The following is a 17,790-nucleotide window of genomic DNA, read 5'->3' on the forward strand; positions in this document are numbered from 1 at the left end:
GGGTCTTTCCTGATAGCAAAAAATTCTAAATGTATATTGCGCTTCATGGGTGTCTCCGATTTTAAGATATTTATGTTTAAAAACTGTGAAAATAAAGGCTGGTTTCCAAATGATCGCAGATCGCAGACCTTATTGCGATCTGCGATCCGCGATCATATGGAAACCAGCCTTTAGATAGAACATGGTTCTATCTTCTGCGATCGTCTGCGATCACGATTGCAGGATCGCAGACGATCGCAGACCTTATTGTGATCTGCGATCCGCGATCATTTGGAAACCAGCCTTAAAGCGCAAATGAATGTAAAAGTTCCTACTTTGCATAAATCGAGATATCTTTCAAATGCCCCCCACAGATTTTTCTGTTAAATTACAAGGGGTTAAAGTAAGAATTCTTTTCGATATCTACGCAAGTTTTAGGCTCAGAAACCGAAATTGGTGTTGGATAAGAAGGCTGAATCTTGGTCAAGTTTCAGTCGTTATTCGCTTTCTCCGAGGAAGAATTTTATTTTGTTTGTCCCGGTCTATTTCACTGCTATTCACGTGCTTTGAATATTTATCATAACGTGAAGTCGTGCAAAAGGTAAAATTTACAATGGAGGACTTGAGAAGCAGGAGCATATATTTATTTAAATTTTACCTTTTGCACGACTTCACCTAATCATAAATATTCACAGCACGTGAATAGCAGTGGAATAGACCGCAACAAACAAAATAAAACTCTTCGGAGAAAGCGAATAATGACTGAAACTTGACCAAGATTCAACCTTCTTATCTAACACCGGTTTTGTGTACGTGTGTTTAGTATCTGCGTTTAAAATAAACTTCTGTCATATAGAATAGTATAGCCTGCGAGCAAGCCCCCCACCCCCAAGCTAGAGAGCTTGCTCGCAGGCAAAGAATTGTAATACGGTAATATATTATCACAACTTTGTAATAATAGTAGCATTGTAGTTGTTGTATTATTATTATTTTTTTCTTTTCTTTAACTATTTGAAAAGTGTAATAAGTTTTTATGTAGTGAAATAAAGTTCTTCTTCATTAAAAAAAAAAAAAAAAACACCGGTTTCGGTTCTTGAGCCTAAAACTTGCGTGAATATCGAAAAGAATTCTTACTCTAACCGCTTGCAATTTAACAGAAAAATCTGCCGGGGTATTTAAAAGATATGTCGATTTATGCAGGTAGGAACTTTTTCATTCATTTGCGCTTTATTTTAACTGTTTTCAAACATAAATATCTTTAAATCGGAGACACCCATGAAGCGCAATATACATTTAGAATTTTTTGCCATTAGCAAATGACCTTTTAACAGAAAAGACAAAGTGTCAAGTTTTATTTTGCCAGAGATATTGGTGAAAAATGCTGGAATAAACAAAATCACCCCATAAAAATTGATTCATTATTTACTTGAAAACGCTCCTACAGATTTTTTCCTAATTTCGTCTACAAGTTGTGTAGATTGAGTAGTTTAAATCCCTAAAGTTTCGTCATAAAGTGTCTGACTAGATTTCGAGATAATCGATAATGTTTAAAATGAGAGGCCATGCGCTTCCGTTGCTATGGTAATAGCTGTTGCTTGGAAACTGATGCGAAAATTAACTTTGATCATATGTTGAAATGATGATGTAGTATGAAGGAGATCGAAGTTTATCTTGTATGCGAGATTGTAATTTCAAAACTTCCACCTTAAGTCCAAAAAAACTGCCTTGAGCCTCCTTAAGGATGTGGTCGAGGCAAAATCGTTCTCCCGTCTCAAGTACATTTCGCGAAATTTTCATAGCATCGAACAGTGGTGGCTCGTGAGTAGCCATATAGTAAACGTAGAAACCTCATGTAGTTTGTTTTCCCCCACTGGCACTTTAGTTTGGAGAAAATACAAGGAATTGTAACTCCGTGTCCGAGGGGTCAAAACTGTTTCTTTAAAATACAGTAATGAAATTTGAAATGTCGGTACCTTTTCAATGACTACTCGGGTTAAAAAGGATACACCTTCGAGGAAAGCTTCTATGGAGTGCCTGCTGTTTTCGAATCTTTCTAGATCTTGTTTGAAAAATTTTTGCTACTAGCCCTAAATCAATGTTTTTAAATAAGTCGCACTTATTAAAATAAGTGCGACTTATTCTGTTGATAGCCGAACTGTCCATTTTTGTATCTTTGGGCTTTAGCTTGTTATGCTGGATATTTGGAAATCGGATCAAACAATCTTTTTTGTGTGTTTGATATATAACGTCACTAGTTGATTTTTAATCAAATTTGCAATCTTTGATTTGGACGTTCCTCATTTTGAACACTTTTTTTCATTTGTAATCGGGCTGAATCTTCGTTACGCATTCAGTAAAGCATTCGAAAAGTAGCTAGTTTCCTTCTATTTTATAACATTTCACCTAGCTAGTTCGTGCCTTACGCATTTTAAAGTTGACTGTATTTTAAAACGTCAATACTTGTTGCCTTGTTTACGTAATTTCTGAATCATTTTTGCAGCTTGAAAACAGGGTTCATTTTATCTTACTTTTTAATAGGTTGACATTACTTCCGTATCACGTGAAGACGATGGGAAAGCCCCAGTACATCTTTACAAGTTGGTTGTACGGGAACCCCGTTTAAGACGAGTACTTCATGGGCGTATCACCAGCTATCCTGTAATTGAACAGTTTGAGAGTCAGCTGTCAAAGCCATTTTATTTCCGGCAGAAGGAACATGGTACCTTGGTGGACGTTCTCTTCCCCAAAGCCGCAGAATCGCCACAAGTAGCTGCCTTTAAGAAAGGTACGATTTACTATTATTTACCAGTTTCATGTAAAGAGAAAGCCAAATTACTGACTGATGATTGGTTGAGACAGAAATCAATTTTGTCTTAATCTTCTTTCACAACTGATAGGTCAAGCGGAAAAACCACTCGCTCCGAGCAAGTAGAATTAACTGAAGGAGCGTGCTTAGCTAACCAAGGCTTGATTGGCTAAGCACGCTCTTTCAGTTGATTCTACAATAAAAGAATCAAATGCCTAATCGTTGGTGAACAAATCGTTTTCTCAATCTAATAAGTTGCCATAACAACGTACAGTATAATTGTGGTTATATCTAAAACAAGGCCTTAGTGATATCCATTTTTTAATATGGAACTGTGAACGGCGTTTTCAGATACAACTTGCAAGGTTAATTAAGAGCAAATGCAAAAAAAATTCGATCAAAGCGCGGCCACTCTTAAAATTTAATCTACCTTCATACGGAATTTATAGCGAGGTATAAGAGAGTTTTGAAAGGTTTTGAGGTTTATTCTTAAAAATACGGCCGAATTTTAGAAATATTTGAGACGATCGATTTCGCGCTCTCGCTTGCCAAAAAATATCTGAATTAATTAGCAAAAATTAGCCTTCGGAAAAACGTTCTCGCGATAATCATTGAGGCTATATCATCAGAAAAGTAGAAACTGAACTTAAAGGAAGGATTATTTGGCACTAAATATCAGTTTGTTTTTCGGTTCTAGTTCATACCTCTTACTGCGAAAAAGCACATTATTTGATTACGATTTGACAAGAGCCGTAACGAAGCTAGCCTCCCACGCAGTCGTTTTTAGGGGACTCGTATTATCTCCTCCCCAAAAACGCCGTTTGTGGGGAGGAGGTAATACGAGTCCCCTAAGAACGACTGCGTGGGAGGCTATAACAAAGCGAGTTTCACCTTAAAATTGTAAACTTACTTTTCGATATGTGGCCACTCTCCAATATGGTTCATTTTACGGTTATAAAGTGTGCAAAGAACTCCTCTTACACAGCATATAAAAATTGGTTTGGGTTATTTAGCGAGGCCTTCATAAAACGCCATCGAAATCTGAGTAGTTTGACTGAAATGTGAGCTCATTAGCATATTGTCACAGTAAGAAGAAGAGTCAATCGTTTGTTGAGCTTGCCAGCCTAGTTTGCGGATGAGCCTTCCTGAATAAGTAACGTTAACTAATTCCGGGTTGCATTGTACACATGTGTTTACATATTTGGTAAATGCATTAAAATAAAAATAGAAATTCTATTCGGATTAAAAAAGAAAAGGAAGAAATCCGCTGCCCAAATGCACTTCAGTCCGTAAAAAGAGCCTGCACACATTATTACACCACTTGTGTAATTGAATTATCAATCTAGCTAATTTGCTTTTCACAGGAATTTATCTCAAAAATTTAATTTCTATGATCTCAAGACATTAAAATTTGTCCGATGTCAGCAAGCCAAAGTAGTAGAAAACATTTTTGCCTCTGATGTTTTGATGGGAACGGGAAAAAAGACCGTTAAGGGGAAGTGGATTGTGCTGTCTCCACGTTCTCCCGGTGTTAGCGAGCTTAGTCAGATTATAGTTAACTGCATCTTCTGATAATACCGTACAAAACATTTCTCCAAATAGAACAAATCATTGTTCAAACCTGAAATAAATCCTTTCTCTCACGATCACGGTCATTGAATTGCCAGTTTATAAATCTAATAGCAGGTGTAAGTGCTTACGCGCTGTCAGTATAATACGTGTTGCTTTTGGCATCGTGAAATGGACAACTTGATATCGAGGGGTTTTTTTCCTGAGGAATTCACACTCGGTCTTATTAGCAGGTGAGCTTTTTGTCTACGTTTTTATTACGAAAGATCCGTTCACTTACAGTAAAGCCGGACATTTTTTGTACCGGGTGAAAAGGCAAAGGATTTTGGACTGTCCAAACAATACAGTAAGCGCGCATGCTAGTTTGCCGGGCACAGATGAAGGGCAAGTGCGAATTGCGTCAGTCAAGTGCACTAAGGCCCCGTTCAGACTAGGTGCCGGTTCCCGGTTCCCGGGCGCGCACGGGCACTAGTCTGAACAGAGCTTTTTGTCGGTGCCCGAGCAAAAATCTGGGCACCGTGCCTGGGCACGGGCACTGCCTCCAAGGGTAGTACTCGGGCACCGTTCTTGGGCACGGGCAGTGGTCTGAACAGGATTTTGTCAGTTCCCACGTTTTTTCCTCATGCTTCCCTATGATACAGCAAACAAAATGGCGGGCGCTTAATTGACAAAGGAGAGCACGATTGTTCCTTGGGCACCAAGGAGTCTGAACAACGTCCTTTTTAGTGCCCGGGCATAGTGCCCTGGTACGGGCACCTAGTCTGAACAGGGCCTAAGTTTTAAAGGCCCTTTTAGACAATTTGTTACCATCCCATAGTTGATGCAGTTAGCACCTTAATCTTTTACAACTGCGGAGGGACAACTTTACTTTGAGGGACTGCTTATTCAATTCTACGAGTTGTGAGCGCAAACGCAGTTTCACTTTTGACTAAAAAGTAGTTGCCTGGGTTGGACGATTGCCAGTGCTGTTGTTGTCTGAACAAAAAAATGGTTAATTTTTTCCGATATGAAATGGTCTGTAATGAAAGCGCACTTCCAACAGTGTTTATTTCTCGTGTTGCTGTTACCCAAAAAAACCACGTTAACTGACACGGGTTCAATAATATATTAGTCGGCAATTACATGCAGACGTTTTGAGTCTAGATTTGACGTTAATAAGATAAGTCACGTGGTCCTTTAGTCTTGCACAAGTTAATAATTTGTTGCAGATCGAGCTCGAGTGTATCGGGGCTGCCCCAGTGGCGCAAAGTACGCCAGCACCTGTCCATTGTCCCTCCAACATCCAGACGCCGGGGGAAAGCTTTTTTTCGCCTTCGGATTCCAGAGTAGACACAACAACTAATTTCCGCAATCGTACAATCTCGTACCCAGAGTCCTCAGGCTCTTTGGCCAGCGGTTAGTCGCCAGGAGAGACTCTGGGGACATCGAATTTTATTACGGCAGGATTTCAGCAGTTATACAAAGGAAACCGTTATAGAACAGCCAATCAAAAAATTTGAATTTTTTCGATGTCCCCGGATACTCTCCTCTCCCGATCAGAAAAGTTGTGGCATTCGCTTGTTCCATTGTTGAACCAACAACTCTCAAGTCAACCACTTCTTGGATTCCATAACGAGCCCTCATGTTATCCAGGCTTTACCATTCGGAGAGAACACCATCAAGTTGTCAACAAATAACGTTATGACAGTCCCCAACGTTACCCGAAAGTTAATCCCTAAAACCATTGTAAAGGAATACCTTGCACAAGTAGAGGAGTTCAATTTTATCCGTATCAGTCGCAGAACTCAACTTAACATCCTTTCCGTTTGTGCAGCCTCGACTAGAAAGTCGTTACAAAGTCTAGACTATATCACTACGGCTGGAGCTCAGGCTTTTGAAGATCTTATCAATGTGGCAGGGCGCTTGCGACGAGTCCTCGTACCCCTCCAGTCTGTCCTGTGCGTCAGGCAATATTATTTTTTGTGCGAGATTGCCGACAAAGCGCGTTAGGGAGAGGCTCGCGCGCGCTCATACGAATTTACACAAAAAAGTCGTTTAAATTCGTTTCTTGCCTGATCTTTGCCATAGTTTTTTTTACACCGCTTATAAGCACCCCCCCTCCCCCAAAGCACCCCACCTCATCACCCTGATATATAAGGTACCCAAGTTATTCAACCGTGCCCAAAACACGTTACTAAGTTGTATGGTAACCGATATTTTACGATTTTTCGCTATACACTAACCTACTGAATTTGCTACCAAATCATAAGAACAGATAAAATTCACTTGATGCCGTATTTGGGCTCTTTCAAACTTCACTTTATCGGTATGCGTGACAATATCACTGATCAGGAGCGTCACGTATAACTGGAGACGGTTGACCGAACATTTTTTCGCTTTCAACGAAGTTACTTTTCGTTTCTGAAAACAACGCGTCACACGGACCATTGCTGGAACAGACGCTGAAATAAGTCAGCCTTTTTAAGTATGAAGCAGGAGTTTCGATTCATAATTTCAATCAAAACCTGAGTTTTCGACTTTAATAAGTGATTCGCTTTGCATGTCAACGACATGACAATATGCTAATGAGCTCACATTTCAGGCAAACTACTCAGATTTCGATGGCGTTTTATGAAACCCTTGCCAAATAACCCAAACCAATTTTTATATGCTAAGGAAGAAGGTTACGTTATCATTCTATAGCCGTAAAATTAACCATATTGGAGAGTGGTCACATATCGAAAAGTCAGTTTTTAATTTTAAGGTGAAGCTCGCTTTGTTACGGCTCTTGTCAAATCGTCATCAAAGAATGTGTTTTTTCGCAGTAAGAGGTATGACCTAGAACCGAAAAACAGGCTATACAAAGAGCCAGATACCTTTTCTTTTACGTTCAGTTTCCAATTTCTTGTGATATAGCTTTTATTTCTTACGCGAAGGAAATTTCCGGCAATGCTAATTTTTGCTAATTAATTCAGGTACTTTTAGCCAGCGAGAGTGAGAAATCGATTTCCTCGAATAATTCGAAAATCCGGTCGTATTTTGAGAAATAAACCCCGAAACCTTTGAAAACACGTAAATATGCCACAAATTGAAAATGAAGGTGGGTTTCATTTTTGACCGTGGCCGCGATTTTTTGATTTTGCTTGGTATCTCTGTGCACTCGCTCTTAAAAAACTCGTTGCAAGGGGTTAACAGCTACATTTTCGCAAGTTTAGGTGGTCACAGGGTTTTCAAAGATTTGCAAACAGTTTTAGCGGAAGATACGATCACAGGTCCATAATATAAAAAAGTGGCGTCACCAAGATTTTGACAACAATAGATTTTCAAATAAAGGGGTGTTTTTAATAAGTATACTGTTACCTTGGTAACCTTCAATGTCGAGAAAACCACCATAGCATTTTTACCAATGACTAGGCGTTTCTTTGATACTATTATTGTAGTGTCCACTAATAAAGCGCGGTTGAACTTCCCCTTCAAAGTAGAAGTGCTGGAATGTGCCGAAAGCCACGTTAAATCTCAACTCGAATTGTTTCCTTCACGCATGCAAAGAAATTAAGTACCAACTTGAAAGGTCTTGGACGTAACAGTACATGTTACATGTTAGAAAGAATCGTTCACAGCCGTTGAGCTCTCTCACTTCACCACGTCTTGTTGCAGCCTAAACCAAAGAGCTCAGCAGGTCAGTCTGCTTTTTACGTGTACAAAAATTTATTGACCACGCGAGAGGTAAAATTTCTGGATTTTCGTCAAGTATTGATTTTTAAGAGCAATTCTCCAGGAAAGTGAAGCAAAGTTGGAAATGAAAAATTTTAACCCCCCTTCAATTTTTGTGTGGAGGTAGGTTACCTTGGGGGATAGACAAAAACAACCATATTTAGATCGGCAGATGTAACGTTGCCATGGTAACCGAACTATATGACGTCGGCCTTGGGACCATGTTTTGAGCAAAAGTTCCACTCTTAAAAAGTAAAAGTAAACGAGTCTGGTTCTCGGGTGCATGCGAACCAATTCAAATGAAATTCATACAGATAGTAGAACCACTCTCCCAGTTTATAAAATTCGCCGTTACAATAATTTGGGTTTTATAAACAAGAAGAAAATGCTCGTCCTACTGTGTTCCCTGTCAGCCATTTAGAGAAGCAGGAAAAACAAGCACAACCATATTCGTTATTTCTCCGAAAGTACTCTTTCCACAGAAATCAAATTAGCAGCAGAGATTACATAGATATTGACGTTTCTAAATATCATAAAATCAATTTGGGGAAAACTATATTCTGGCCATGGGTGCTGAAGACACCTGGGACAAATTGCAAAAAATTGTAAAATTGGTAATTTTGAGAGCTCTAGTATTTAGCTCAAACAGGCTTTAGAAAGAGAAAATCAGCTTCAAAAGTATCTTTTATCATCTTGTCTGCTACCTACATTTAGTAAATAAGGTTTTGGCCAACAAATTTGATGAAATATAAATCGATACAAAACCTACCTTGAAGGGTTTGGGAATTTCTTCAGGATGCTTACGTCGCGTGGTTCTCTCCAGTGTCTCTCCTTCGCACGTTCCGTCTTTTTGACCAAATCTAGCGCAGACTAACAGTTACTCCCATCGAATATCCAGTTTGCTGTGTTTCAGACCAGGGATGATGATACAAGTAGCCCTCATACACTTGACAAAGAATAGTTGACAAAGTCCAAAATATGGTCGTAATGCTTGCGATTTCTGCCGTCGAGCACCTACATTCATCAATATTATTCAGCCAGGAAGTAAAGTAAATGTGTCAAGATCGATGTACAAAGCAAATGCATGCCTTTGAACAATGCAAAGTAACGTCTTTGGCTAAAATCGAGTCAGATATTGCGATAGTCGACAAGCCAAGAATGGTAAACAAACTGAATGCATATGCCGGAAGTCCCAGAAGCACGACTGCTGACCGGATGTAACACAACGTAATGGGATGTAACACCGGATGTAAGTGTAATGATATCCTCTTGTAATGGGGTTGTTTCACAATGGCAATGGTGAAGAAAGCCAAAACAAAAAAAAAAACCAAAACAAAACAAAAATGAATAACCGAATGAAAACAAAAACAAAGGAAATGAAGCTGAAATGAAGCTTAGGTGAAAATTGAACGCATGATCATAATAGCCGCACCCCTCCCCCCCCCCCCCCCACCCAAAAGATTGCTTTTTAGACTGTGAAAATACAATTACAAATTCAGTTATGATAAACTATTCGTGACAAGAGAATGAAAAATTCGCGCGTGAAATGTTACATTTATTTACCTGCACGGCAAAGAATAAGATCCATTTCTCCGCTGATTTCATCACGGTTTATACTAAGCCCGCAGGCTTGTACGTGCCTGGAGATATCCCTTTGCCATTTACTGAGTTTTATATTGTTTCCACTGCACTCACAAACCGAAACGTCCCTTTTGGGATTTGAAAGAGAACAACTTTCCAATATCCCGACCAGGATATTTTCCTTCGCACTACGATATGGCACAAATTTACGTCCGGTCACCCCTCCCCTCACCGAAAAAAACAACGGCAAAAAATAAAAAAAAAATAATAATAATAAATAAATAAATAAATAAACAGAAAGAATGCCAAAATTTGCGCAGGTATTAGGTACTGAATGTGAAAATTTATCGGCTTGGAGAGGACTTATTTATTCCTGGAAGACAGGTGGGTCAAAAATCCAACTTCGTAACTTCTAATGTGTACGCTAATGCCCCAGATCAGCGACGTATCTTACATGCAGCCCATCCTTAACATCCAATAAGGAATAAATTGTAAAAAAAAAAAACAAAGAAACAAACACAGGAAACATGGGCGGCTTATGTGGTTGCGTAAAACGACTAGTGAAGCACTTTTATTTTGTCCTCTTTATTCACCACTGTAAAACAGTCATAAAAGCGGATCAAAAGTCGTCCTTTTATCCCTCTATCAATGAAATATTGTACCAAAAATATCTTAAGAAGAGATAATGCCATTGCGACAGTGTCACTTTAACCGAAGCTACAAAAACAAACAAACAAAAAGCACGTATATCGCATTTAAAACTACATCCGGTCAGCAGTTTTGCTACTCGCATTTCCGGTCCACATACGTTTGGTCGTAAACAGGTCGAAAACAACGATTTCTTCGCTTCTCAACCATGCACCACGGAATGTACGGCTCGATTTAGCCAAAGACTTTATTCAGAATCATCGCAGACATGTATTTGCTCACCTGTGATCTTGATGCATCTATTTAACTTCCTGGATGGATTGTATTGATGAATTATTTCGATAGTCGACACACGGCTGTGTTTGACCTGCTCGACTGTTCTTTATTCGGGTTAATGCATCATCACCTTTGATCTATAAGTAGATGTTCGGCGAGGCTAGCAGGTGGATTTGTCCTTTCCGCCTGAGTCTGTGCAAGATTTGGTCAAGAAAATGGAGCGAGCGAACCGAGGAGAGACCCATCCCATACGACAAAAGCATCCTGAAGAAATTCCCAAAAGTTGCAAGGTAGGCTTTGTTTTAATTTATATTTCATCAAATTCGTTGGCCAAAACCTAATCAATCAAATGTAGATAACTGATAAGATGAATGAAAAAACCTCTGAAGCTGATATTCTCTATCTAAAGCTTGTTTGAGCCAAATACTGGAGACCTCAACATTTCCAATTTTGCAATTTTTTACAACTTGCCTCGGATGTCTTCAACATCTATGGCCAGAAAATAATTTTCCCCAAATAGATTTTATGATATTTAGAAACGTCAATATCTATGTAAGCTCTGTTGCTAATTTGGTTTATGTGGAAAGAGTACTTTCGGAGAAATAACGAATATGGTTGTGCTTGTCTTTCCTTCTTGTCAAAATGGCTGACAGGCAACATAGTAATACGAACATTGTCTTCTTGATTATAGAACCCAAAATACTCTAACGACAAATTTTATAAACTGGGAGAGTGCCTCTACCATCTGTATGAATTTCATTTGAATTGGTTCACATGTACTCGAGAACCAGACTCGTTTATTTTTACTATTTAAGAGTGAATTTTTTGGTCAAAACATAGACCTCAGGCCGACATAATCAAGTGCGGTTTCCATGGCAACGACGCACCTGCCAATCCAAATATTGCTGTTTTTGTTCATCCCTCCAGGTAACCTACCTCCACACAAAAAATGAAGGGGGGTTAAAAATTTTCATTTCCAACTTTGCTTCACTTTCCTGGAGAATTGCTCTTAACATGTTTTAAAAAAAGCTTAAGATCGGCAGACATCAAGAAAGCATCTATCACTTTCGGCTTATATTAATTGACCCATTCAAGTCATTATCTTGCTCCAAAATGTGCATATGAGGTGATCGGTGACTTGCTTTCTCTTAGCGTCTGTAATGTGACGAAGAACAATGTCACGAATACGCGCTAGCTGTGCTGTCCATAGTTCTCTTCGTTATTATATATACTCAAAACCTACAAAGTCAAGAAAACCAGAATCTTAAAATCGCAAGTCTCGACATTATTACCTAGATCAGGAAGGAGTTGATCAACATGTCGTCTTCTTAAGCCTGCATCACCGGCTGCAGCTCGTCTTAAAACTCTTTAGGAACTTATCCTTCACCTTGTTGTAGCCTCTCACCTCAGTTGGCTACAGGTTTTGTACTGTTAGACCTGTCAGGTACAACGGCTTTTCCTTTTTCGTCAAGACTTTCACTCTCACTCTTCTAATCTCGCCATCGTTCCCAGTGATCATTTCCTCCACTTTTCGTAGCCTGCATTTGCCACGAGGCACTCTCCCCTCGGCAAATGTCACTAAGCCTTTCATTTCAATCAGCACACCAGCTCTTGATAAGATTATCTTGTGGTGCACTCTCAGTCCTGAAAAATATATGTTACCGCCATAAAATCGTCAGACTTTATTTTGATTGTTTACATCTTAATGACATTTCGTGTAATCGGACATGACGTTGTTTTTTGATTTTATTGTACCCGGATGAGAGCACATGGCATGGTTTTTGGAGAAATGTACTACGGATTGTAACTTTTTTACAGCTGGTGTAGAATGCTTGTAGTCATTAAAAAGTCATCAAAATGTTACCCGAGGTAAGAGATTTGGATTTGGGAGCCGCACGAACATTTTTCTGGTCCCAAACGAACCGGATACGACGAGTGAATCGAAGAATTTGTTATGGAATCGACCGATCCGACCGATGGCAGTCTGCATTTGGAATTGCGTGGAGCTATGAATACACAAATTGTTATCCTGAGAAACAAGCGAGCGTCTGTGAAGCGACGAATTACGAACACCATAAAGAAATTGAACAGTTCTATCGAGCAATTTGGAAGAATGTATAAACGAAGCACGTGTTCTAAATGATCGACTGGTGGCTGTTATTCCGGAAAACGAGCACGAAAAAGCCCTCACTTGGTACGAAGTGGAGCTGGAGAGAGTTCAGGATGTGAAATTAGAGGCTGAAGCCCATCTTGAGCAAAGAGCAGACGAAAGCGTTGGTGGATTGAGCTCGGTAAAGGCGAGTAAAATTTCGAGTAGAAGTGCTCATGAAATCCGAGCAAAGGTGACTTCGGCGGAAATCAAAGCAAAACAACTTCCTATGGAGGAACAGCGACGAAAGCAAGAGTTTGAACAACAATTGGAACTAAAAAGGAAACTTGAACTGGTCCAGTACGAAGCTGAGAGAGTTAGATTTGAAGCCGAAGAAAGGAGAAAAACTCAAGAAGCCGAAGACGAGGCTGCACGCCTTGCAGCCGAAGCTGAAATCTTTGAAAAGGCAGCAAACACTGTTAGGTATGATCACGAGTCTTTATCTAATCGATTGCTTGATTTTGAGGATGATCCTTTGGAAATAATTCCTTCTGCTGTTGAACAGTGTGTGGTCTCTCAACCACCACCTGGTCTTGTGAAACAAGCACAAACAAATTGTGGAACTGTTTTGTCAACTAATAACACCTCGTGTACTGCAACATCATCCCGATCGTTTTAACAACCAAAGTTTAGTATTCCATTTGTTGGCCCTTTGAGTAAGTCAAGGCCTGTAAAGGTGCTACAGTCATGGGTTGGAGATTTGCCTAATTCATGTTCTCAGGCTGACATTACACCAGTTATAGCTGACCAAAAACAAGTGATTTATGGCTATTCTACACGTGATTGTCTTCCCAAGCTACAGCTTAGCAGGTTTGATTGAGATCCCTTGCATTGGTCTGACTGGTCATCAATGTTTAAATCAATTGTTCATAATGCTAATCTCTCCCTTAATAGAAAGGTGCAACATCTTCAGAACTCTGTGGTCGGTAAAGCTAAGTCTGCAATTGAAGGGTATGGTTACAGTGGAGATTCTTACTACGAGGCACTGAAGGAATTGGAAAGCAGGTTTGGGAAAAAGTCACGCTAGACAGATTGAGAAAAACTGCACGACTACAGAATGACAAACCCCATGAAGTGAGGAATCTATCAGATGTGGTGTCAACCACTGTGTGGACTTTCAAGAGGTCTGGATACGAGAATGATCTAGCAGCTGAAGCTAACCTTTCTCTCGGTGGATAAGCTGTCCCCAGAACTCAGAGTTAAATGGAAAGACTACATCAAGGCTGCAAACCAGCAGCGACCGACCCTGGTTGACTGGTGCAACTGGTTGAAAGGGCAGGCAGAGATCTATGATGATTGCTATACAAGTATATCAAGCCCTAAGTACCCATTTCAGCCCTTTAAGAACAAATTTCGGTCAGGTATTCCCAGCGGAGGAACTGAACGGCAGAGCACTTTCTCTGGTAATTATTCATCTCATCAGAAGCCTACAAAATTGTGCCTTTTGGGAGACGGACAGCAACATAACTTGTCTGATTGTTCCAAATTCAAAGCTATGAGTGTTGAGGAACGTCTCAGTGAAGTTCAGAAACATAAGTTGTGTTTTCGTTGCCTTCAATATGGGCATTGGCTCAACAACTGTCCTAATAGGAAGCAGTGTGGTGTCAATGGATGTACGCGACCTCACAATGCGTTATTGCACTCTATAAGGAGCGTCACTCCCTTGGGAAGCAGTGATTTCGTAGCAGCAACCTCATCCAATGAACATTCTAGTGCATCTCATAGAAACAGAGACTCAGTTTTGTTACAAGTGGTACCTGTAACACTTTATGGTCCAAAGGGATACTTCAACACATATGCAATGTTACTCAAGCAGTTTAAGGCCTGGGTTTGAAGGGTGTTCAGAAATTATGAATGATCCCCTATATCTTCGGTTTTTCTGCCTAGAAAAGGATGAAATTTTCCCTGAAAATTAAACTTGATGTTTTCTTTTGCCTTAACGTATAATTTTGATCACGTGACACATCACGTGACCAAAAAGTGAGAATTTCGTAAATCGGCGATATGGCGGCGAATTTTCTTTATAAAGATAACTGAATTAGTGTTTCCGAAGCAGATTTCAAATATTTAACTTTCTACGTTTGGAATGACTGTCCTTAAGTTTTTAAATTGGAGAAATTAACGATCAAAGGTTGAATTGTGGACTAAAAAATGACCTTTGCCCCGATAATTTTTTTCTGGAGAACAATGGACGATCATTCCAAACGTGAAGCGATGGAGATATTTAATCTTTATTAGAAACGCGTTTTTGTTTGATGTTATCTCTTATAACCGTCGCCTACCCGTCAAATCTTTGCTTTTTTCACAAAAATGATCACGTGACATGTCACGTGATCTATAGCACTACTTATTATGCCTAGAAATTTTCAGAGTGATGAGATCTTTTTATCTTCCAAATTTCAGTTGAGTGCCATTGAATTTGTTAAAGTTATCTAGAATAAACCATTTTTCCTCTTAAAAGCCCTTGACCCAGGCCTTAAACTGCTTGAGTAGACACTGGAAGCACATGCAGTTTGCTGTTAGCAGATGTTGCCCATAACCTTGGTTTGGATGGTCCGTTAGAAAGCGTGCTGTTAAATGGAATTCAGAAAACATCAGAACTGTTGACAAGGCGTGTGAGTTTACAAGTCAGCCCATTGAACGACCTTGGTAATCGATTTGATGTGAATGGAGTCCTGGTAGTTGATCGCCTGAATGTACCTGAAAGAAAGGTGGAACTCAAGGAGTTACAAGAGAAATGGCCACACCTGTTGGACTTAGAGTTGACTGAAGTTGCTGGAACACAGGTCACTCTACTTCTAGGCAGTGATGTCCCAGAGCTTATTGTGCCACTGGAAACCCGAATTGGACCGAAAGGGTCACCAGTTGGAACTCGTACTGAACTTGGGTGGGCTATTACTGGCCGCCTACCTGGTTATATTCAAGACAGTGAGTCAGTTTGTAAAGTTCATTTGGTGACTGCGGATGAAGAGCTCCATGAAACAGTGAAATCTTGGTGGCGAACTGAGAACTTTGGTTGCCGCTATGACTATGACACCCAACATTCAGTTGAGATGCAAATGTCATGAAGTTCCTGAATGAGAAAACCCGAAAGGTTGATGGTCGATATGAGGTTCCGTTGATTTGGAAAGATCAGAACATCAAACTCCCTGACAACCGCATTGTGGCAGTCCATCGTCTTAATGTTGTGGAAAGGAGACTCCAACGTGATCCTGAGTTAGCAGCTGCCTATGAGAAAACCATCAGCTCAGACTTAGAGAAAGGGTACATCAAGAAGCTGACTAAGGAAGAAGCAAATGCTTTATCTACAAGGTGCTTAAAAGGGACTTGGCAGACACGCGACGCAAAATTCTGAGTCTGATAGCATCATTGTTCGATCCAATTGGGTTCCTGGCTCCATTCCTGGTGCGAGCAAAAATCCTTCTTCAACAGGTGTGGCAGTTTGGTATTGGCTGGGATGATGCACCACCACCAGAATTCCTCATAGAGTGGTCCAAATGGCAGGAGGAACTGGAGGGGCTTTCAGAATTCTTTGTTCCCCGTTTTTATCGTCATGTTGTGGACAATCCATCTGTTATTGAGTTGCATGTATTTGGAGATGCCAGTGAACTGGCATTCTGCTCAGTAGCTTACTTTAGATTCAGCTATGCCAGTGGAGCTGTGAGATGTGCCTTTGTTACAGCTAGGACGCAAGTAGCACCCAAGAAGCCGTTGAGCATTCCTAAGCTTGAACTGCAGGCCGCAGTATTGGGTGCGAGGTTATCTGCTGTAGTAATCAAGGAGCATGATTACAACATTGATTCTAAATACCTTTGGACTGACAGTAGCACTGTATTTCAGTGGATTCGTGGAGAGTCAAAGCGCCACCCCGCATTTATCGCTAATCGAATTGGTGAGATTCTGGACATGACAGAACCAAGTCAATGGAACCACTGTCCTGGTCCATTAAACCTTGTAGATGATGGAAGCAGGGGACTTCCAGTTAGGTTGATCGGGTCAGAGAGCAGGTGGCTAAATGGTCCTGCCTTCCTACATCTTCCTGAAGAGAAGTGGCCAAAGGGGAATTCAAAACTTGAAGCCTCCAACCAACTGGAAATAAACAAAGACTCCTACAAAAACCATGGATATCGAAAGGGATCCTTAAATCTATCAAAATTAAGCATACCATGTATAAAACGCATTTTCTATCCAGAGATCCGTCCAAAGTCTGTGAGTTTAAAAAATATTCTAATAGATTGAACTACCTTTAAAACATCAGTAAGAAAACTTATTTTTGTAAGCACTGTGATCTGTGTAAAGGTAATTTAAAAGCTACATGGAAGCTAATTGGTACACTCATCAAAAGAAAAACTAAGGCCCAGTCTACACCGCTAAGAATTGTAAGGAACAACAAAGCATACACTAATAATGCTGATATTGCAGATCAGTTCAATAAACATTTTATTAATGTTGGCCCACTTCTGGCCAGCAAAATTGAGAACAGCAACGAAAACCCTTTGCAATATATCACATCATCTCCAGCCAATAGTTTTGTTATGTTTCCTGTCACTGAACCTGAAGTTTCTACCTTGTTTAAAACCCTGGATGCAAATAAATCATCAATTGATATACCTAACAAATTAATAAAACTAGCTGCTGATCCACTGTCAGTATTTTTCACCCAAATTTACAATCAATCAATTGAAACAGGCATAGTGCCCAATGTAATGAAAGTCTCACGGGTCACTCCAGTTTACAAAAATGGTGATGTCACCAACACAGGTAACTACAGGCCGATTTCAGCTTTATCACCCTTTAGTAAGGTGTTCGAAAGACTAATTTATAATCAACTAAATAATTTCTTAGAAAAAAATAACATTTTGTATCAGTATCAGTTTGGGTTTAGGAAAGGACACTCAACTGAACAAGCTATTTTAGAAATCACTGATTCACTCAAAAAGGCTTAAGATAAGAAAATGATTAACTGTGGTCTTTTCTTAGATTTCTCAAAGGCATTTGATACTGTGAACCATGGCATTCTGTTATCAAAACTCTATCACTATGGAGTACGTGGAACTCCCTTTAACTGGTTTAAAAGCTACTTACATAA

At 39.9% G+C, this 17,790-nt stretch overlaps 1 protein-coding gene across 1 annotated transcript in view; it reads left to right on the forward strand.

The window, feature by feature from the left end:
* LOC146459787 (uncharacterized) overlaps positions 1-17,790 on the forward strand; it is a 71,826-nt gene that overhangs the window by 14,693 nt on the left and 39,343 nt on the right. Inside the window, exon 2 of the mRNA XM_085088914.1 lies at positions 2,518-2,764. Within this exon, the coding sequence (XP_084945040.1) occupies positions 2,518-2,764 (247 nt within the window). The remainder of the gene's footprint in view (positions 1-2,517; positions 2,765-17,790) is intronic.

Source organism: Pavona decussata, unplaced genomic scaffold, assembly GCF_977016875.1.
Source record: "Pavona decussata unplaced genomic scaffold, jaPavDecu1.1 SCAFFOLD_216, whole genome shotgun sequence".
NCBI classification, from domain to species: domain Eukaryota; kingdom Metazoa; phylum Cnidaria; class Anthozoa; order Scleractinia; family Agariciidae; genus Pavona; species Pavona decussata.